Genomic DNA, 23,494 nt, shown 5'->3' with positions numbered 1-23,494 from the left:
AGTAGAAATGGCCGTGACCTCTGGGAAAGAGTGTGACCACCGCGGCCCAACAAATGTATTCTAATTTATATAATCTATAGATTCATTACACACAGCAATCCATTTCCAGCATTTTTTTTCTTTTAATCTTGATGATTATGGCTAACCGTTAATGAAAACCCCAAATTTCAAAAATGACTTAATACCGAAATGTCGTCCTACTGAAAAGTATGTACAGTGTATGCACTCAATACTTGGTCAGAGCTCCTTTTGCATGAATTACTGTATCAATGCAGCGTGGCATGGTGGCGATCAGCCTGTGGCACTGCTGAGGTGTTATGGAAGCCCAGGTTGCTTTGATAGCGGCCTTCAGCTCGCCTGCATTGTTGGGTCTGGTGTCTCTCATCTTCCTCTTGACAATACCCCATAGATTCTCTATGGGGTTTAGGTCAGGTGAGTTTGCTGGCCAGTCAAGCGCAGTGATACTGCGGTTATTAAACCAGATATTGGTACTTTTGGCAGTGTGGGCAGGTACCAAGTCCTGCTGGAAAATGAAATCAGCATCTTCATAAAGCTTGTCAGCAGAGGGAAGCATGAAGTGCTCGAAAATTTCCTGGTAGACGCTGCATTGACTCTGGACTTGATATAACACAGTGGACCAACACCAGCAGATGACATGGCTCCCCAAACCATCACTGACTGTGGAAACTTCACACTGGACCGCAAGACACTTGGATTGATGCCTCTCCACTCTTCCTCCAGACTCTGGCACCTTGATTTCCAAATGAAATGCAAAATTTACTTTCATCTGAAAACAGGACTTTGGACACTGAGCAACAGACCAGTCATTTTTAAGCCTTAGGCCTCATGCCCACTTCAGTTTTTTCCTTCAGGGTGCTATCCGTTTTTGTCACGGATAGCACCCTGAACCCATTCATTTCAATGGGGCCATGTACACTTCCGTTGTTTTAACGGAACCGTGTGGCCGTTCTGTCAAAAGTAGGGCGGGTCCTACTCCTGCCCGTTTTTGACAGAGCAGTCTCGGCCTTCTCATTGAATTTGGTCCATGAAACAACGGACTGCACACGGAAGCCATCCGTATGTGACAGGACTGTCAATAGCGGGCGTTCAACGGCCGACGGAAGTGTGCATGAGGCCTTAGGAAACCTTCACAGGTGATTTGTGGTGATTAGCTGATTAGAGTGTCACACCATGAGTCTACAACTTTTACCCAATATTTTCTGAGACTAAATTTTGGATTTTCATTAACTGTTCGCCATAATTATCAACAGTAAAAGAAAAAAAATGCTGTAAATAGATCACTCTGTGTGTAATGAATCTATATAATGAGTTTCACTTTTTGAATTGAATTACTGAAATTAACTTTTTAATGATCTAATTCATTGAGAAGGACCAGTATACCCTGTCTTGGTATTTTGCTTAGTTTATTTAAAGAGGCTCTGTCACCAGATTTTGCAGCCCCTATCTGCTATTGCAGCAGATAGGCGCTGCAATGTAGATTACAGTAACGTTTTTATTTTTAAAAAACGAGCATTTTTGGTCAAGTTATGACCATTTTTGTATTTATGCAAATGAGGCTTGCAAAAGTCCAAGTGGGTGTGTTTAAAAGTAAAAGTCCAACTGGGCGTGTATTATGTGCGTACATCGGGGCGTTTTTACTTCTTTTACTAGCTGGGCGTTCTGACGAGAAGTAACATCCACTTCTCTTCAGAACGCCCAGCTTCTGGCAGATCACGCTGACACGTCACTTCCCCAGGTCCTGCATCGTGTCAGACGAGCGAGGACACATCGGCACCAGAGGCTACAGATGATTCTGCAGCAGCATCAGCGTTTGCAGGTAAGTAGCTACATCTACTTACCTGCAAACGCCGATGCTGCTGCAGAATCATCTGTAGCCTCTGGTGCCGATGTGTCCTCGCTCGTCTGACACGATGCAGGACCTGTGAGTGACATCACAGCGTGATCTCTCGAGAACACGCTGTGTCTGCACTGCCAGAAGCTGGGCGTTCTGAAGAGAAGTGGATGATATTTCTCGTCAGAACGCCCAGCTAGTAAAAGTAGTAAAAACGCCCCGATGTACGCACATAATACACGCCCGCTTGGACTTTTACTTTTAAACACGCCCAGTTGTACTTTTGCAAGCCTCATTTGCATAAATACAAAAATGGTCATAACTTGGCCAAAAATGCTCGTTTTTTAAAAATAAAAACGTTACTGTAATCTACATTGCAGCGCCTATCTGCTGCAATAGCAGATAGGGGCTGCAAAATCTGGTGACAGAGCCTCTTTAAGAAAAATCAGAAAATCGAGATTCAAATGGAAAATCACCCATAGTGTTGAAAAAATTCTAGATTTATTTTTTTGGCAAAATCACCCAGCCCTAATCGCAATACTACACGAAGTATCGGTATCGAAGTCCAAATTCTGCTATCGTGACAACCCTATTACACAGTGTAATTCCCCTGTAGCTGCCCCCACATTGCTTCAATAGTGCCTAATAAAATACGCACCGGGTAGCACGGTGGCCTTGTAGAGCTGTGGTCCTGGGTTCTAATCCAGAAGACAACTTCTGCATTTCTCTGTTTTTGCCTAGCCTTCCTCAGGGTCTGTTTTTTGTCATGGGTCTTGAGTTGGGTATAGGACAATTTTTCACTTTTTTTCCCTCTACTATTTCTCTGTTTTAATAAAGCATTTTTTACCTGTCTAAAAAAAAAATTGAGGAAAAATGTGCTGCTAATGTGAAATCCAGAGCATATGAACATCACAAATAGCAGTTTGTTAGAAAGACCGTTTACGGTTGACTGATTAGGGGTTAAGTTTATTATATTTATTACAGTTAAAGTGTAGCTAAACGTTTGACAAACTTCTGCCATGTCATAGTGACATGGCAGAAGTTTGGATTGGTGGGGGTCCGAGCACTGAGACCCCCGCCAATCGCTAGAATGAAGCAGCTGAAGCGCTCGTGTGAGCGCTCAGCTGCTTCGTGTCTGTTCGGCTTTTTCCGGAAATAAATGTTTTGGTGTACGGGCTCAATAGAAAGTCTATGAGCCTGTACTCCGATACATCGGCTTTCCGGAAAAGACACGAAGCGGCTGAGTGTTCACACGAGCGCTTCAGCTTCATTTGAGCAATTGGTGGGGGTCTCAGTGCTTGGACCCCCACCAATCTAAACTTCTGACATGTCAGAAGTTTGTCACGTTTAGCTACACTTTAATTGCCGACGCTAATTTGTGACCCTTTGTGTTTTAGTTGCTTTTGATCCCATTAGATTAATTTGTCTTTTGTATTCTAGATGGACGGACAGACCCTGTTCTAGATGATGTAGGCCAAGCCTTTAAACTCATGGGCGTGAATCTCCATGAACTGGAAGACTACATTCATAATATTGAACCAGTCACCTTCCCAAATCCGATCCCGTCCTTTCCGGTTAGCAAGAATAATGTGCTGCAGTTTCCTCCTCCTGGAAGCAAAGATGTTGAAGACCGGAAGGAATATATACCGGACTACTTGCCACTTATCATCTCTGCGCAAGAAGGTATTGTGTATTAATATTCCTTCTGGTATCTAGCATACCAACAATCTATTCTGACACAAAACTGATAATTTACAGCAAAATTATCTTATAATATGATAGATGGGAGAAGATCGCGTTGGTGAAGTCTGTAATCTCGGACCTCCACTTATCTCCAGAATGGAAGGGCTCTGCGAAGTGAACTTGTTTGGGACTGCTCAGTAATTTGGTCACTGGAAATCTGTAACAAAATTGGCCACTTTCTAGTAAAATTTCTAAAATGACTTCAGCTGTTTTGTTTTGACACAAACTACTTTAAATCGCCCCCCATTCCTTACCCCCAACTCTTCAGTTCAAGGCCAGCTGCTGTCTATGGATAGGATGTTTAAACAATGGACAGCAGTGGGCTCAGTGTCCATATGACCCAAGATGGCAAGAGGTCACTGATATGAATACTCCTTTTCAGAAATCTTTGAACCGTGCCAAAGTGGCTTAAACTAGAGGCCTTTTCTTTCTAGGAAATAGTGGTGGTCTGAGATCACACGTATAACCTGTATCTATGACCTATCAGAATACAATTTTATGGGAAGATCCAAACAAAATGATAGAGTGGCTGCAGGTGACTTAAGGTACATGTGAAATTACAATATTCTTTAGAATTTAGCAATTCAATTTTATTTTATTTTGTTCTTAGTCTGAATCTGTTCTGGTGAGGGAATATGGAATTTGTAGACCATGTTTACCCGTAATTAAAATAAATTCTGACTAGGTTTTTTAAAGGGGCACGGGATGGCTTTTCATACTAATGACCTATCCACAGGATAGGTCATCAGTAAATGATTGGTGGGGTTTCGACATCCGGATCCAACACCAATCAGCTATTTTGGCTGCCTCCAGATGTTATGCAGTGACTGGTGGCGAAAGGAGGTGGCTCCGGTACACTGTATCAGCTGTACTGCAACTCTGCTCTTATTCACTTGAATAAAAGCAGAGCTGCGGCACGGCTGCTATACTGTGACCGGAGCCATCTTCTATCAGCACGAACATCCGGTGCCCGGAAGCAGCTGGAAAAGCTGATCTGTGCGGGGTCTGGTTGTCGGTCCCCCACTGATCGTATACTGATAGGTCAGCAGTATGAAAAACTGCCCCATCCCCGGACAACCCCTTTAAGAATCCATTCAGCTATTTCTTAATTTCCCGGAAGTAACAGAATGCTCATTATGGCTCCCATAGGGGTTTCCACAAAATTTTCCAGACTCATGAAAGTTAAATTTGCCGTTATGTGCAGAAATAGAGGTGGAAAAAATAACTGCCTAGATTTGTAGTTTTGCATTCCGGAGAAGATGGCTAACCACATGTATAAGTGCTGTAACAGTCTCCATTTCCTGTCCTAAAATTTGGAAAATACAGAAGGAAGGTTCTATCCAGGCATTTTTGTTTTATCTTTAGTTTTGTAACATCAAGATTTAAGACCACTCATGGGGAGGATTTAACAACATTTCTCCACCAGTTTTCTGGCATAGAAAAGTTGCAAAAAGACCCAAAAGTCACAAATTGCTTTAAAAATCTTGACTTTTGGACATGTAGTGCTGCCCTTGTCGCCTTTAGGAAGAGGGGCATGGCTTGACAAAAGGGGCTGTGGTGACCCAACAAATCTTCTAATTTCACCCAGAAAGCTGGCGTAAATTATGCCAACTTCAAGTGGAATTGGGATAATTAAACACCGGAACTATACACCCATCTGAATGAGGCCTTAGTCAGTATTTCCGTCATAGATCTTGTGAAACGGAAGCCATGACACCAGTGTGAACCGGGCCTAAAGTGTTTTTTGGTTAAAGGGTTTATCCTGTGAAATAAAAGGGATGACCATCCTTCTCTAAATTGCTGGAGGTCCGACTCTTGGCACCCCCGCTGATCAGCCGTTTGAAGAGGTCGTAGCGCTCCCACTTGAATGGGAGAAAGCTATAATACTATAACGCCATGATTAAGGGGAAACCGTGCTGGCTAGGGCATTGCAGTCCCCTTTAAATGGCTGATTGGCGCTGTGGTGACTCCCTCACTGATCAGATATTGATGGCCTACCCCAAGGATACGCCATCCATTTGTATTTCATCGGATAACCCCTTTTGAAAGATTTGGTTTGTAATTTTTATATACAAAAATAAGTGTTAAAAATGTGTACAGTAGATTTGGTTCTCCCCATGAAGTGTAAAGTTTTTGTCAGCACGTCTGCATACCTTTAGCGGCAAAATGACCAATGCAGAAAAGAAGGGAAATTGTGTTGTCGGCTACCTCTAGATAATGAACAGATTTCTAAACTTCCTGAAGGAATTGCCTTGCAAACAAAGGGGAAGCAGTTAAAGAGGCTCTGTCACCAGATTTTGCAACCCCTATCTGCTATTGCAGCAGATCGGCGCTGCAATGTAGATTACAGTAACGTTTTTATTTTTAAAAAACGAGCATTTTTGGCCAAGTTATGACCATTTTTGTATTTATGCAAATGAGGCTTGCAAAAGTACAACTGGGCGTATTGAAAAGTAAAAGTACAACTGGGCGTGTATTATGTGCGTACATCGGGGCGTGTTTACTACTTTTACTAGCTGGGCGTTCTGACGAGAAGTATCATCCACTTCTCTTCAGAACGCCCAGCTTCTGGCAGTGCAGACACAGCCGTGTTCTCGAGAGATCACGCTGTGACGTCACTCACTTCCTGCCCCAGGTCCTGCATCGTGTCAGACGAGCGAGGACACATCGGCACCAGAGGCTACAGATGATTCTGCAGCAGCATCGGCGTTTGCAGGTAAGTCGATGTAGCTACTTACCTGCAAACGCTGATGCTGCTGCAGAATCATCTGTAGCCTCTGGTGCCGATGTGTCCGACACGATGCAGGACCTGGGGCAGGAAGTGAGTGACGTCACAGCGTGATCTCTCGAGAACACGGCTGTGTCTGCACTGCCAGAAGCTGGGCGTTCTGAAGAGAAGTGGATGATACTTCTCATCAGAACGCCCAGCTAGTAAAAGTAGTAAAAACGCCCGATGTACGCACATAATACACGCCCAGTTGGACTTTTACTTTTCAACACGCCCAGTTGTACTTTTGCAAGCCTCATTTGCATAAATACAAAAATGGCCATAACTTGGCCAAAAATGCTCGTTTTTTAAAAATAAAAACGTTACTGTAATCTACATTGCAGCGCCGATCTGCTGCAATAGCAGATAGGGGTTGCAAAATCTGGTGACAGAGCCTCTTTAACCTTTATTTTATTTGTAATGAACAAGGTGATTTAGAATATTGTATTCGTGAAATTTTAAATTGTTTACAAACCCATACTAAAATTCATAGATCTGTCCCCAAACAGATAAACCTAAAATGCAACTTGCATATTGTAGGAAAATTTATTTTCTGTGTTCTGACTTGTGTATGTGTGTGTCAACCCCCTCTAAGAAAAGTTTGTGAAAGGAGAGAAAAAAACCCCCACATATTCCAAATGGTAAGTTTGATGTGAGGTAAACTTGGTGACGCTACTTCAGCAAATTTCATGTTGTTTTTTTGTATGATTAAGTTATACAATTTTTCAATATACTTTCTTTATTACTACCTCATGATTTTTAAGATCTCTGCTTGTTGTTTAGTAGGAACATTCTTGGTTTACTACCAAAAGTTACAATTCTGCTCATGTGATGGGCAAACAGTTGCTGCGATTGGTAGAAGTCACCGCTCTGATCCACATACTGTAAGGTTCCTTTTACACCAGCCAATTTGCATTGTACAAACAAGCGCCAATCAACGAGACAGTTCGTTGATCGGCGCTCCTTTCATAAGGAGCTATAATCAGCAATGTGTGCGATTTTTACTGCAACCACTTATCCTCGTGAATTTCCATCATGTCGGCAGCACGTCTCCTTGTTTACACAGGGAGATGTGATTCCGACCATGATAATAATTCTTTCTGCATAAACGTTACGATCAGCTGGTGAACGAGCTCATTCATCGGCTGATCGTTGCCCTTATTACACAGGGAAATTATTGGGAACGAGTGTTCATATGAATGCTCGTTTGCCCGTGTGAAAGGGCCTCCACTGTAACGAGCTGTTCACCTGTGTGATCATGGACAGAATTTTAACCACTTGAAGTAAACCATGAATGTTCCTACTAAATAACAACAAGCTGACATATTCCTTTTGTATTAATTCCTCACAGTTTTCTATATAAGAAAATTGTATAATGTTTAATTAAACAAAACATAACATTAATTTGCTGAAACCAGACTACTCCTTTAACCCCTTCCCGACATTTGTCGTAAATATACATCATGGAAAGCCAGTGCTTCCCGCAAAGTGTATACTTAGGACAAATGCATGGCACCGGCTCAGAAGCGGACTTTGTGCCTTCCTCCCCGGATGTCAGCTGTATCTTACAGCTGACACACTACTATAATGACGGGGACCGAAGTTAGCTTCGATCCCCGCAATTAACCCCTTAAATGCAGCGGTCAAAAGTGATCGCTGCATTGAAGGTGTTTGCAGCTCATAGGCACCTCTGCAATGAAATTGCCGGGTGCCGGTGGCCCAATGGCAACTGGAGGCCTAATAGTGGCCTCCCGGTCTGCCTAGTACGGAAACCTTCCGGCAAGATGGCTCAGGAGATGAGTCGGCGTCATCAGCAGTGGATGTCAGCTGTATGTTAGAGCTGACATCCACCTCTAATGGCAGGAACCGGAGTTGGCTCCGATTCCTGCCATAAACCCCTTAGATGCAGCGATCGCTGCATTAGGTGGTTCGCAGCAGATCGGCAATTGCAGGGCTGCCGAGTGCTGCTATGGCAACAGGAGACCTAACAATGGCCGCCTGCTCTGCCATTATGGAAGCCAATTAGGCCCCGCCCAGAGGCTAAGCCTAATCGGCTTGCTGTCAGTGAATGACTAACAGATCTAAGACATTGCACTACATAGGTAGTGCAAAATATTAGAAAAAAATCTGGCAGTTGGACATTCAAGTCCCCTCGTGGGACTTAAGAAAAGTCTAAAAAAAAAAGTTGTAAAAAAATAATGTTTTAAGTAATAAAATAAAACACAATCGCCCTTTTTCCCTTATGTTCTTTTATTATTAAAAAAAAGACTGCCTGAACTATAAAAATATTATTTTATTTATTCCATGCAGTGAACGGCGTAAAAAACAATGCCAGAATTTCAGGTTTTTTTGATCCCTTTGCCCTACAAAAATTGAAATAAAAAGTGATCAAAAAATTGCATGTATCCAAAAATGGTACCTATAAAAACTATATAGCTTGTCTTGCAAAAAAACAAGCCCTCATACAGCTCTGTCGACTAAAAAATGTAAGTTATGGTTCTTAAAATATGGTATAGAAAAAAAATACATTATTTTTACAAAAGTAATTTTATTGTGCAGAAAGTTGTAAAACATAGTGCTATAAATTTAGTATCGCAGGAATCGTACTGACTTGCATAATAAAGGTAACATGTAATTTATAAGGCATGGTGAATGTTGTATAAAAAAACCGAAATAATTATGCCAGAATTGCTGTTTTTTGGTCACCTTCCCTCCCAAAAAAAGGATAAAAAGTGATCAAAATACGCATATACCTCAAAATGGTACCAATAATAACTACAGCTCGTCCCGCAAAAAAACTGCCCTCATACCACTACGTCTATAAAAAAACTAAAATTAGAGGCTCTGTCACCACATTATAAGTGGCCTATCTTCTACATAATGTGATCGGCGCTCTAATGTAGATTACAGCAGTTTTTTTTAAATTTAGATTTATGTTCATTACTTTATTAATAGCCACTGGGCGTGTTTTTACTTTTTGACCAAGTGGGCGTTGTAAAGAAATGTATGACGCTGACCAATCGGCATCATACACTTCTCTCCATTCATGTAATCCGCACATAGTGATCCTGCATTGTTCACTATGTGCTGTCGCATACACACACATTAACGTTACTGAAGTGTCTTGACAGTGAATAGACATCACCTCCAGCCAGGACGCGATGTCTATTCACAATCCCGACACTTCGGTAACGTTTGTGTGGGACTTGCAGCACAGCAAGCGTGATCTCGCTGTAAGCTGTCATCTACAGCGTGATCTCACGAGATCACGCTTGCTGTGCTGTATGTCCCAGGGAACTTCAGTAACGTTAATGTGTGAGTATGTGGCTGCACATAGTGATCTAGCTAGATCACTATGTGCTGATTACATGAATGGAGAGTTTGTATGACTCTGGTCAGCGTCCTACACTTCTCTCCACAACGCCCACTTAGTCAAAAAGTAAAAACACGCCCAGTTGTCAAACTCATTTGCAAAAAGCTAAAATAGGTCATAACTCTGTCAAAATTGATAGTTTTTCTAAAAAAAAAACACAAAAACCCTGCTCTAATCTACATTACAGCGTCGATCACATCATGTAGAAGATAGACCACTTAAAGAGGCTCTGTCACCACATTATAAGGCTCCAATAAGTCAGGAAATAAAAAAAAATGCAGTTGTGCAGCCCGAGGGGAACATTTCTTCTGTTTCAAGAGGCCATTTATCAAGGCCCTAAAATTAGGGAACCAGGAAGGGGAGGGCCCAAACATATCTGCTGGAAGCGACAGTGCCCGTATTATACCAGGACAACACTTCACACCTTTGCAGTTTGGGGAGTGTGGACCAAAAGGGGAGTAAGGAATGACATTTATCAGTGCAACACATCCTGTGCAGAAAGGATTCTTCACAGCGTAAGACACATCTATGGATTATTTTATTATGGGTTTTACCCCATTATTATACCACCTGACTATGTCCCTGATGTACTCTGCCCGGCTTGGGTATGCCCCCACGCTGTAAACTGAAATACCAGTAAAACTCCAAACAAAACTACTACCAAGCAAAATCCACGCTCCAAAAGCCAAATGGCGGCCCCTCCCTTCTGAACCCTACAGCGTGCCCAAACAGCAGTTTACTTCCACATATATGGCATCGCCATACCCGGGAGAACCCTTTTAACAATTTTTGTGGTGTCTCCCCAGTGGCACAAGCTGGGCACAACATATTTGCCACTTAAATGGCATATCTACCGCAATCCTTTATGGAAAAGACCTGCGGGGTGAAAATGCTCACTACACCGCTTAATAAATGCCATGAGTGGTGTAGTTTCCATAATGGGGTCACTTGTCAGGAGTTTCTTTTATTATTGCACATCAGAGCCTCTGCAATTGTGAACCAATACTGTGTAAGTTGCCAAATTAGGCCTCAATTTTACATGGTGCTCTTTGAATCCTGAGCCCTGTCAAACGTGCAGGCAAAACATTAGGGCCACATGTCGGGTGATTCTAAAACCGGGAAACACTGCATAATAATTAGAGCTGTCTTTTCTTGGTGGCACAAGCCGGACACCACATATTGGCAGAACTATGGAAAAAAATCCCATTTTCACTCTGCAGCATAAAGTGCACACTAATTTCTGCAAAACAGCTGCGGGGTTAACATGCTCATTACACTCCTAGGTGAATACCTTGAGGGGTGTAGTTTCCAAAATGTGGTCACTTCTGGGGGGTTTACACGGTTTTGGCACCGCAAGAGCCCTTGAAACCTGACATAGTACCTAAAATATATTCTAATAAAAATATACTGATGTACAGATAAAAATGGAGTCACCAAGGCGCTGCTGCACAGGGAAGGCAATGAGCATGAAGGATATGTGATGTAAAAGTATTTTATTGAAAACAGGCTACGCGTTTCAATGCCGCACCGGCATCTTCATCAGGCCATAAAAGAAACATATCAACTGCACAGCTTAAATACACACTGAACACTAAAAAAACCCGCCAATGTGACCGGGGTCAAAGTGCTTGGATGACGTCCCAAATGAAAGGAATGCAACCATTCACACGACGCAGTAGATGGTATAATCAGCGGTCAGGACCTTGGACAGCAGCAATGAAAAAACATACGAAACCGAATGGAAGGAAACACATAGCAGACAGAACAATGATGTTACATAGAGTATAAAATTACAAATGGGATAAAATATTATTATAATACTCATTATGTCAGAGTAGTATAAATATGAAATATATAAAAAAGAAAAAAAAATCCAAATCCACAGAAAAAATTATATATATATGTACGGCAATAAAATTACTTGGAAAAGAAAGCATCCCAAATGGATGTTAAAAAGACAGCTTATAAATGAGGAAAGACAGAATAATAACAGAATGATGTTAGAAACATCTAAACATATGCTGAAAGTAATAACATCCAAAAGTATGCTAAAGTGACAGCGCATTTATAAATAGAAAGACGGACATCCATTAAATCTGTACTCTGAAACTGATAACCAAATGTGATACAGTAGGCTACCATTATGAACTAATGTTATGATAAAATGATATACAATTTATGGAATACAATTATGTGGGTACAGTACAATAGGTAAATGAACGAATTAGTATAAAAACAGGATAAAAGGGAAACAGATGCGTGTCAACCAGTATACAGTTAGATCATCAAATAGCTAGGTGGGGTAAAAATTAAAAATGAAGGATGTGAAGGAAAATTAGGATAACGGGAAGAAAAATAGCGGTAAAGGAGTGACACTAATAATCTCTATGTAATTGCAAAAAGAGCCGATATATCGGACTAATCTGAATTATGAACTAAACGAATTTGAAGAAGTGCATGGAGCTAGAAACTGCAAAGCAATGGCAAATGTTAGGAAAAAACGGACCCAAACAAACGGGCACAGAAATTCCTGTTGAATGGATAAACATGATTGTTTATCAATAATCATTAATCTAGGGAAGATTCAGTGAGATCATTTAAACCATATGGTTGGAGAGTCCTGAGTTTGAAAATCCAATAATTTTCACGCTGCTTAAGTTTATTAAATCTATTTGCAGTATTTAGTGAAATAAGTTCGATGGGTGTGACTGTTATTTCATTAAAAAGATTATTATGAGTAGAGGCAAAATGACGTGAAACACTATGTTTCATAAAACCAGAAGTTACATTGAACCTGTGACTATTGATTCTGGTTCGTAGGCACTGAGTAGTTCGGCCAATGTATTGTAGACGACAGGGGCATTCAAGCATATAAATATATGAACTCCCACAATTCAGGAAACTTAATCTTAAAAGATTCATCAGTCACTGTGGATGTATATTTTGTGGCTCTATGGGTGATCACAGCACAGCACATACAGCGTTGGTGGCCACATTTAAAAGAGCCTAATAGTTGAGGGAGCAAAGTTGAGCTGGTCGCTAAAGGATTGCTCAGTCTACTTGGAGCCAAAATATTTTTTAAAGATTTCGAACGTCTAAAAGTAACTATAGGTTTACTGGGCAATTCACTCTTAAGATAGGGATCACTGGTCAGGATATGCCAATGCCTCTCTAGGATTTCCCTGATTTTCTTATTACCACTGTTGAATGTGGTGATGAAATTATTACTAAAATTATGGGCAGTCTTCTTGTCTACCTTTTCCTCAATGCACGATGCTTGGGTTAGTAGGGCAGCTTTGCGCCGAGCTCCTTTTATGAGATTAGTTGGAAAATTCTTCTCTTTAAATCTTTTTTCTAAAATATTACATTCCCTATTAAAATCCATATTAGTAGTACAGTTTTTTCTTACCCTCCTAAATTGACCAAAAGGGACATTCTTGATCCATGGTGGATAATGCGCACTATTAAAATTGATGTAACTATTGACATCTACCGTTTTAAAATGCGTCTTCGTATTGAATTTATTGGAGGCAGTGTCAAAGGAAATATTTAAATCCAGAAAATCAATGGACGTGGTTGAAAAGGTATGTGTAAAAGAAAGCCCATACGTATTCTGATTAAGAAATTCAATAAAAGATGCAGCCTCAGACTCATTGCCCATCCAAATGAAGAGAAGATCGTCAATATAGCGTTTATACAATAATATCTTATTTTTGAAGCGATGATCCTGGTGTATATAATGTTCTTCAAAATTACCCATATAAAGGTTGGCATATGATGGTGCGAACCTGGAACCCATAGCACACCCCTTAATTTGGTTATAAAATTTTTTATCAAAACTAAACGAATTATGGTGGAGAATAAAATGAACGCATTTGGTGATAAAATCAATCTGAACAGTGGGCATGTTGGTTTTGGTGTTTAGTGCAGACTCAATGACCTCAAGGCCTTTGGAGTGGGGGATATTGCTGTATAGAGCAGTGACATCTGCAGTGAGAAAATTAATGGGGTGCATGAAATTAGTTACATTAGTAGCAAGAAGCTCTCTAATAACTTGCGTTGAATCCTTGAGATATGAAGATAGGCCGACCACTAGGGGTTGTAAATGCAGATCAACAAAATGGGAAAGGTTGCTGGTCAAGGACCCAATACCAGAAATGATGGGGCGTCCGGGGGGATTAGTGATGGATTTATGTATCTTGGGAAGATGGTACATAAATGGCAGGCTAGGAAATGGCATATGGAGAAAGCCCTTTTCTTTTTTTGTAATAATGCCATCTCGGAACGCTGTCTCAATTAGATTCGCATATTTTAATGAGTGGTCGTGTAGGGGATTCGCTGTCAATTGAACATAGAAATTTTGATATTGTATAAACGCTATATTGACTATCTTCTCTTCATTTGGATGGGCAATGAGTGAGGCTGCATCTTTTATTGAATTTCTTAATCAGAATACGTATGGGCTTTCTTTTACACATACCTTTTCAACCACGTCCATGGATTTTCTGGATTTAAATATTTCCTTTGACACTGCCTCCAATAAATTCAATACGAAGACGCATTTTAAAACGGTAGATGTCAATAGTTACATCAATTTTAATAGTGCGCATTATCCACCATGGATCAAGAATGTCCCTTTTGGTCAATTTAGGAGGGTAAGAAAAAACTGTACTACTAATATGGATTTTAATAGGGAATGTAATATTTTAGAAAAAAGATTTAAAGAGAAGAATTTTCCAACTAATCTCATAAAAGGAGCTCGGCGCAAAGCTGCCCTACTAACCCAAGCATCGTGCATTGAGGAAAAGGTAGACAAGAAGACTGCCCATAATTTTAGTAATAATTTCATCACCACATTCAACAGTGGTAATCAGAAAATCAGGGAAATCCTAGAGAGGCATTGGCATATCCTGACCAGTGATCCCTATCTTAAGAGTGAATTGCCCAGTAAACCTATAGTTACTTTTAGACGTTCGAAATCTTTAAAAAATATTTTGGCTCCAAGTAGACTGAGCAATCCTTTAGCGACCAGCTCAACTTTGCTCCCTCAACTATTAGGCTCTTTTAAATGTGGCCACCAACGCTGTATGTGCTGTGCTGTGATCACCCATAGAGCCACAAAATATACATCCACAGTGACTTATGAATCTTTTAAGATTAATAGTTTCCTGAATTGTGGGAGTTCATATATTTATATGCTTGAATGCCCCTGTCGTCTACAATACATTGGCCGAACTACTCAGTGCCTACGAACCAGAATCAATAGTCACAGGTTCAATGTCACCTCTGGTTTTATGAAACATAGTGTTTCACGTCATTTTGCCTCTACTCATAATAATCTTTTTAATGAAATAACAGTCACACCCATCGAACTTATTTCACTAAATACTGCAAATAGATTTAATAAACTTAAGCAGCGTGAAAATTATTGCATTTTCAAACTCCGGACTCTCCAACCATATGGTTTAAATGATCTCACTGAATCTTCCCTAGATTAATGATTATTGATAAACAATCATGTTTATCCATTCAACAGGAATTTCTGTGCCCGTTTGTTTGGGTCCGTTTTTTCCTAACATTTGCCATTGCTTTGCAGTTTCTAGCTCCATGCACTTCTTCAAATTCGTTTAGTTCATAATTCAGATTAGTCCGATATATCGGCTCTTTTTGCAATTACATAGAGATTATTAGTGTCACTCCTTTACCACTATTTTTCTTCCCGTTATCCTAATTTTCCTTCACATCCTTCATTTTTAATTTTTACCCCACCTAGCTATTTGATGATCTAACTGTATACTGGTTGACACGCATCTGTTTCCCTTTTATCCTGTTTTTATACTAATTCGTTCATTTACCTATTGTACTGTACCCACATAATTGTATTCCATAAATTGTATATCATTTTATCATAACATTCGTTCATAATGGTAGCCTACTGTATCACATTTGGTTATCAGTTTCAGAGTACAGATTTAATGGATGTCCGTCTTTCTATTTATAAATGCGCTGTCACTTTAGCATACTTTTGGATGTTATTACTTTCAGCATATGTTTAGGTGTTTCTAACATCATTCTGTTATTATTATTCTGTCTTTCCTCATTTATAAGCTGTCTTTTTAACATCCATTTGGGATGCTTTCTTTTCCAAGTAATTTTATTGCCGTATATATATATATAATTTTTTCTGTGGATTTGGATCTTTTTTTCTTTTTTATATATTTTTTTTATATTTCATATTTATACTACTCTGACATAATGAGTATTATAATAATATTTTATCCCATTTGTAATTTTATACTCGATGTAACATCATTGTTCTGTCTGCTATGTGTTTCCTTCCATTCGGTTTCGTATGTTTTTTCATTGCTGCTGTCCAAGGTCCTGACCGCTGATTATACCATCTACTGCCTCGTGTGAATGGTTGCATTCCTTTCATTTGTGACGTCATCCAAGCACTTTGACCCCGGTCACATTGGCGGTTTTTTTAGTGTTCAGTGTGTATTTAAGCTGTGCAGTTGATATGTTTCTTTTATGGCCTGATGAAGATGCCGGTGCGGCATTGAAACGCGTAGCCTGTTTTCAATAAATTACTTTTACATCACATATCCTTCATGCTCATTGCCTTCCCTGTGCAGCAGCGCCTTGGTGTCTCCATTTTTATCTGTACATCAGTATACCTCTTGCGGTTTTCCTTGGAACACCGGCACCGAGTCCTGGCAGCAGCAGCAACGATTCTCTCCACTGTTCGTTGTCCACTGATCCTAGGTGAGCACCTATTTGGATTTCTGGATTTTATACCACTTTACCCCGGGTAATCTACACTATGTGGCGCTGTGTTTTTTTATCTCCTATCATTCTAATAAAAAGGAAGCCCCAAAAATCCACTAGGTGCTTTTTTTGCTTCGGAGGCCTGTGTTTCAGTCAATTAGCACACTAGGGCCACATGTGGGATATCTCTAAAAACTGCAGAATCTGGGAAAAAAATATTTAGTTGCATTTCTCTGGTAAAACTTTGTTACACAAAAAAAAAAAAAAGATTAAAAATGAATTTTTGCAAAACTAAAATTATATTTGTAAATTTCACCTTTTACTCTGCAGTAATTCCTGTGATCTGTCTAAAGGGTGAAGAAACTTTCTAAATGCTGTTTTAAATACTTGGAGGGGTGAAGTTTTTAAAATGGGGTGACTTATTGGGGGTTTCTAATATATAAGGCCCTAAAAGCCGCTTCACAACTGAACGGGTCCCTGAAAAAGTAGCCTCTTGAAAATGTGAGAAATTGCTGCTAAAGTTCTAAGCCTTGTAACGTCCTAAATAAATAAAAGGACATTCAAATAACGATGCAAACATAAGGTAGACATATGGGAAATGTTAATTAGTAACAATTTTGTGTGGTATTACTATCTGTCTTACAAGCAGATACATTAAAACTTAGAAGAATGCAAATTTTTGTAATTTTTCGCTTCATTTTGGTGTTTTTCACAAATACTTATGTATTGCGCAAATTTCGCCAGTAACAAAGTCCAATGTGTCACGAGAAAAGTCTCAGAATCGCTTGGATAGGTGAAAGCATTCCGAAGTTATTACCACATAAAGTGAAACCTGTCAGATTTGAAAAATGAGGCTCTGTCAAAGGTCAAAAGTGGTCGAAGCGGTAAGGGGTTAATATTTTTGATATTTAAAAGTAAAAAAAAAAGTAATTTGTTTTAGAACTTGAGATCCATAGGAATGGACTTCTAGCACTGTGCATTTCTTGTCTTTTTTTCTTGCATTTCACAAGCCACTTTCAAATGCAACATAATTATTAAGAATTAAAAGGAAAGGCTATTAAATGTGTGATATATATATATATATATATAGCGCTCTATCCTAGTTTAAATTGATATGGTTTGACCCTAGCATGCTATCTCCTCCCTGATGCCTTTGGTGCACATGTGGCTCGCAGGCCACTGGTTGGGGAATATTGCAGAAAGTACACCTAGCATCTGTAATCTATTCCATGATGGAGGAGGTAATACTAATGCCATTTCATATACAGTGTATTCAGTGTGGGGCTCGCATTAGAGATTACTCATTGAATACATAATACGAATGGCTCATTGTCTGAACAATATGCCGTGTTCAAAGCCAATATACTGTACTTTACCTTCTATATGTTCAGGCAGATCAATAGTGCAAGTGGCAAATTCAAAGCCATAACTTCAAGAACCGTTAAAAAATGAGGCAGGTGTTCCTCCACTAGACAGACTCCATGTGTGGAGAAATGTTAGTATCTTCAGAACGCCGCAAAATATCCTAATAAGGCTAAATTTACACCATGTTTGTGGAATGCTACTTACTGACCTGTTATGTCTGTCGTTAAGATGGGAAAATATGGCTTTACCCAGCGCTATTCTTCTTCCTGTCACATCTGGCGGAACTGCTGACTAAGGCTCCGTTTGGAGATTCTGACGGCAGTGTGAACATAGCCTAAAGGGCCTCTTACGCCGTCCGGCACACGGCCAGTGCAGTGAGCTCTTGTCCTCGTTTGCTCCCGTCACATGGAGCTATGGATGGGGACGAGCGGTCGTTACTCTGATCGCTCGTCCCCATACGTTATGTCGGCAGCGCGTCTCCATGTTTACACAGGGAGATGTGCTGCCGACAACTATGATCTTTTACTTTTTTTTTAAAACTATACTATTGCTTGTTCGTCTGCTTATCACTGCCCTTTTTACACCGGGCAATTTTCGTCAATGAGCGTTCTATGAACGCTTGTCTGCCCGATAATTGCCCAGTGTAAAAACCCCTTAACCCATAGGTGCACCAGGACGCAACTGTACATCCATGTGGCCAGTGTCTTAAGGCACAGGGATGTACAGTTACTGCGTGGTTCCCGGTTAACACTGTCGGCGACAGTGTGCACCGGGAACCGGGAGACCAGCTGTCCCTGACAGCTGACACTCCACTGTATGCCGATCAGTGGCTTATTTCGGCAATTAACCCCTTGATTGCGCTGATCGACTGCAATCACCGCATTCAGGGGTTTCTAGCTCATCGGCAGACCTCACGATGAAATCGTGAGGTTTGCAGATGGCTAGCATGGCGATCGGAGGCCAAGTAATGGTCCCCGTGTCTGCCATGTACGGAAGCCTATCAGGACCAGCCTCCTGATAGACTTCCTGTCAGAATGACAGGACATCACTGCCGTTCGCGATGCACACTGTCGATGAGTGTCTGTGACCGTGTCGGCGAAAGTGCATCGAGAACCGGGAGGTCAGCTGACACTCCACTAGTTACCGATCTCCGCATGTATAGGGTTTGTAGCAAAACACCAGCACCCAAGTAATTGTAAGGGCTTCTAGTGCTTGTGATGGCACCCGGGGGCCAGACAACGGCCCCCGGGTCTGCCATGTATGCAAGCCTATGAGGACCAGCCTCTGGCTGGTCCTCGTAGATTAACTGTCAGAGTGACTGTGACGTCCCACTGACAGTTGGAATACGTTACACTACCAAGGTAGTGTAATGTATTCTAGCAGCAATCAGAGCTGCAGGTAAAAAAAGAGTGTAAAAAGTAAATAAAATAAAAAAAGTTAAAAATGTTTTACAAAAGTGTAAAAATACGTTGTTTTTTTTCCTATAATAACTACTTATTTGGTATCACCGCGTTCGTAACGACCCAATCTATAAAACTCTAATGTTATTTTTAGCGCAAGGTGAACGCCGCAAAAAAAACCAACTAAAAACAATGCCAGAATCACTATTTTTTGGTCACCACCCCTCTCAAAATATAGAATAAAAAGTGATCAAAAAGTCGCATGTACCTGAAAATAGTACCAATAAAAACTACAACCCGTCCCGCAAAAAACAAGCCCTTACACCGCTTTTTTGACTGAAAAATAAAAAAGTTACGGCTCTCAGAATATGGTGACACAAAAAATAAATAATTTTATAAAGAAGTGATTTTATTGTGCAAACGCTGCAAAACATAAAAAACCTATATACATATGGTATCGCCGTAATCGTACCGACCCGCACAATAAAGTAAAATTGTCATTTATAGCGCATTATGAACACCGTAAGAAATAAAGCATTTAAAACGCCAAAATCACTGCTTTTGGCCACCAAAGCTCTAAATAAAATGTAATAAGTGATAAAAAATTTGCATCTACCAAAAAATTGTACCAATAAAAACTACAGCTCGTCCTGCCAAAAATAAGCCCTCACACCGCTCAATTCATGGAAAAATAAAAAAGTTATGGCGTTTGGAAGGCAGGGAGTGAAAAACGAAGATGGAAAAGCAAAAAAGGATCAGTCCTGCAAAGGTTAATTAATTTCTATTAAAAAAATTCTTACCACATGTAGGGTATTGTCATACTCGGGAGAGATTGCGTTACAAATTTAGGGCGGCTTTTTCTCCTTTATCCCTTGTGAAAATGAAAAAATTCAACGTTTTAGTGGACAAAAATGTTTATATTCATTTTCACGGCCTAATTCTACTAAATGCCGCAAAAGACCTGTGTGGTATAAATGCTTACTAAACCCCTAGAAAAATTCCTTGAGGGGTCCAGTTTCCAAAATGAGGTCACTTTTGGGGTGTTTCCACTATTTTGTTCCCCTCCAGGGGGTTGCAATTGCGACATGGCACTAAAAACCAATACAGCAAAATCTGTGCTCCAAAATCCAAATGGCGCTCCCTCCCTTCTGAGCGCTGCCGTGGGTCCCAACAGCAGTTTATTACCACATACGGGGTATTGCCGTAATCGGGAGAAGATGCTTTACAAATGTTAGGGTGAATTTTCTTCTTTATTCCTTGTAAATATTAAAAATGTCCTGTTATTTCAGAAAAAAAGTAGATTTTCATTTTCACAGACTAACTCCAATAAATATAGCAAAATACCTGTGGGGTCAAAGTGCTAACTATACCCCTAGATTCCTTGAGGGGTCTAGTTTCCAAAATGGGGTCATTTTTGGGGCGTTTCCACTGTTTTGGCACCACAAGACCTCTTCAAACTCGACATGGTGCCTAAAATATAATCTAAAAATAAGCAGGCCCCAAAATCCACTAGGTGCTCCTTTGTTTCTGAGGCCGATGTTTCGGTCCATTAGGGCACTAGAGCCACATGTGGGATATTCCTAAAAACTGCAGGACCTGGGCAATAAATATTGAGTTGTATTTCTCTGGTAAAACCTTCTGTGTTACCCAATTTTTTTTTTATTACAAATGAATTTCGGCAAAAAAAATAGAAATTTGTACATTTCCCCTCTATGCTTTATTTCCTGTGAAACGCCTAAAGGGTTAAAATACTTTCTGAATGCTGTTTTGAATACTTTGAGGGGTGCAGTTTTTAAAATGGGGTGATTTATTGGGGTATTCTAATATATAAGGCCCTCAAAACCACTTCACAACTGAACTGGCTCCTGTAAAAATAGCCTTTTGAAATTTTCTTGAAATGTGAGAAATTGCTGCTAAAGTTCTAAGCCTTGTAACGTCCTAGAAAAAGAAAAGGATGTTCAAAAAACTATGCAAATATAAAGTCGCCATATGGGAAATGGTAACTAGTGACTATTTTGTGTGGTATTACTATCTGTTTTACAAGCAGATTCATTTAAATTTAGAAAAATGCACGTTTTTGCAAATTTTCTCTAAATTTTGGTGTTTTTCACGAATAAATATTTAGCGACCAAATTTTTCCACTATCCTAAAGTACAATATGTCACGAGAAAACAATCTCAGAATCGCTTGGATAGGTAAAAGCATTCCGGAGTTAAAACCACATAAAGTAACACATGTCAGATTTGAAAAAAATCGGCTGTGCCACAAGGCCAAAACAGGCTGCGTCCTAAAGGGGTTAATTGTGTTGCCAGATGCTTTATTGTATACAAACAAGTTTAACCCAATTACGACCAAGCATGGTACAGTTACATCATAGTACATCACCCCTCCAATACCGGCTGCTTAACCACCAAGATGCCGTTGGCAGTAGTGATTGCGAGGGTGTGTGTGTGTGTGTGTGTGTGTGTGTGTGTGTGTGTGTGTGTATATATATATATATATATATATATATATATATATCTGCCACAAAAATGGAATAAAAAGTTCTCAAAAAAACGTTTTTGTTTTTTTTTCCATGTTTTTTTATTTTGTAACAGTAGTCAAACATAAACACTATAAATTTGGAATCCCCATACTAGTTTTGACCTGCAGGATAAAGTCAACTTGTAACTTTTAGGCCTTATTCACACGGTCGTGTGAATCTAGCCTAAGTGAGAGTGAATATTTTTGGATTAAGTTAGTTTTAAGAGTCTTGAGCACAAATTGGTTCATGGCTAATTGCTCTTCTCAGAAAACCTATTTCATTGACCACTGTACATTATCTGTTGCCTGTGATGGAGGAAGGCTGCAGCGGTTGTCGGAGTCTCCCACTGGTAGCCCTTAACGTTACAATAAAACGGGGCAAATATTTCAATAAAATGTAGGAAGTCATTTCATCATATAAAACCATGTTTAGGTAAAGACTTGTATGATCATGAAATCTTTTTCTTTCCATTTGAAGATGACATTTGCTGTTCATGTACGGGTGGGTGTTCTTGTCAGTAAAATCCAGAATGTTTTCGATTTCTAACTTAATAAGGATCCTGCTTCAGTTTGCTCTTTTTCTGACATGTAACGGACGTTTGTTTGTGTAGAACTGTGTGTATGCTCATAGTGGCTTTCTTTATTTGAAACTCTCCCAATGCTTTTCTTTTGTGAGGATTGCATTACTAATCGCTCCTGACGGAACCACCTAAAAATAGTCGGTGGATATAATGGCTTGTGACCAGTGCACACCATGCTGCTAAACTCCGGAAGTCCTGGTGCCCTGAGAAGGGAGAGCAATTCACATCTCATTTCCTCTGCAAACCTCTGGCTGCTTCGCTAGGAGTCGCTCATCTGGGAAATGAGGGTTAGACCTTCTAGGTCGTTGTACCAGTCCTTTCCAGCAGGCGTTAGGCTCATGGCTCCAAGTTCTAGTTTCTTTGACTTTTTCCATTGTATATGCCGTTTTTTTTGTGTTCTGATCTCCAATGTCATTATGTTACTAAATACTGGCACAGTGTTGGTAATGGAGAAAGTGCTCAGCTGGCAGGATTGCGGGAACGTTTTTTTTTGTTTTTTTTTCTCACTTTTGTTCCAATCCTACTTTATATGGTAACAGACTTCAAATATGGTAATGTAAATGATAATTTATGCACAGCACGGTTTTCCACCCACTGCAGTATGGATCCCTCACGTGAGTGGATGTGAGTGGAGAAGGGGTGCATATATGCAGTCATTGGTTAAAATACTGATGATTTATTGAGGTGCTCTAGAATAAATAATAGTGTGTAATGAATGAGCATTGCAATGCGGACCTGTGGTGACATTACATTGCAGCGTTCCTTCACTTCCGCCCCACTTTGGTATATCATGTTGCTTTGACTGTAGTACAATCCCAGGCCAGCTATGCTTTGCTCATGTTCTAGTCTTTAATAAGTTTGAGATGTGAGTTAGATGACGGGTGACAGTTGTTAAAGTTGCAGCTTTGTATTGGAGTTGAGCCTCTTAACATCTGCCCTCCCTGCTCACAGCTGGATAGTCTAACACTTCTTCCTCTCGTACCCTGACCCTTCGAGTATGGTATTCGCTCTTCACCTCTTGATCTAGTTAAAACATATATGAATTATTCAGGTTCAGACAAATACTAAATGCTAGGTATCCATTGCTCCTAGAAATTAGCTGCTGGGAACCTTACTTTTTGG

The 23,494-nt window shown here is 40.1% G+C and overlaps 1 protein-coding gene across 2 annotated transcripts in view; it reads left to right on the top strand.

Annotated features, from left to right (window-relative positions):
• Nucleotides 1–23,494, top strand: part of TAF3 (TATA-box binding protein associated factor 3) — a 114,652-nt gene that overhangs the window by 10,999 nt on the left and 80,159 nt on the right. For both annotated transcript variants that reach the window (XM_075857463.1, XM_075857464.1), the window contains exon 2: nucleotides 3,293–3,535. In XM_075857463.1, the coding sequence (XP_075713578.1) occupies nucleotides 3,293–3,535 (243 nt within the window). The remainder of the gene's footprint in view (nucleotides 1–3,292; nucleotides 3,536–23,494) is intronic.

This window comes from Rhinoderma darwinii, chromosome 3 (genome assembly GCF_050947455.1).
Source record: "Rhinoderma darwinii isolate aRhiDar2 chromosome 3, aRhiDar2.hap1, whole genome shotgun sequence".
In the NCBI taxonomy this organism is placed as follows: Eukaryota; Metazoa; Chordata; class Amphibia; order Anura; family Rhinodermatidae; genus Rhinoderma; species Rhinoderma darwinii.
This window is presented reverse-complemented; position numbering and strand designations above follow the sequence as displayed.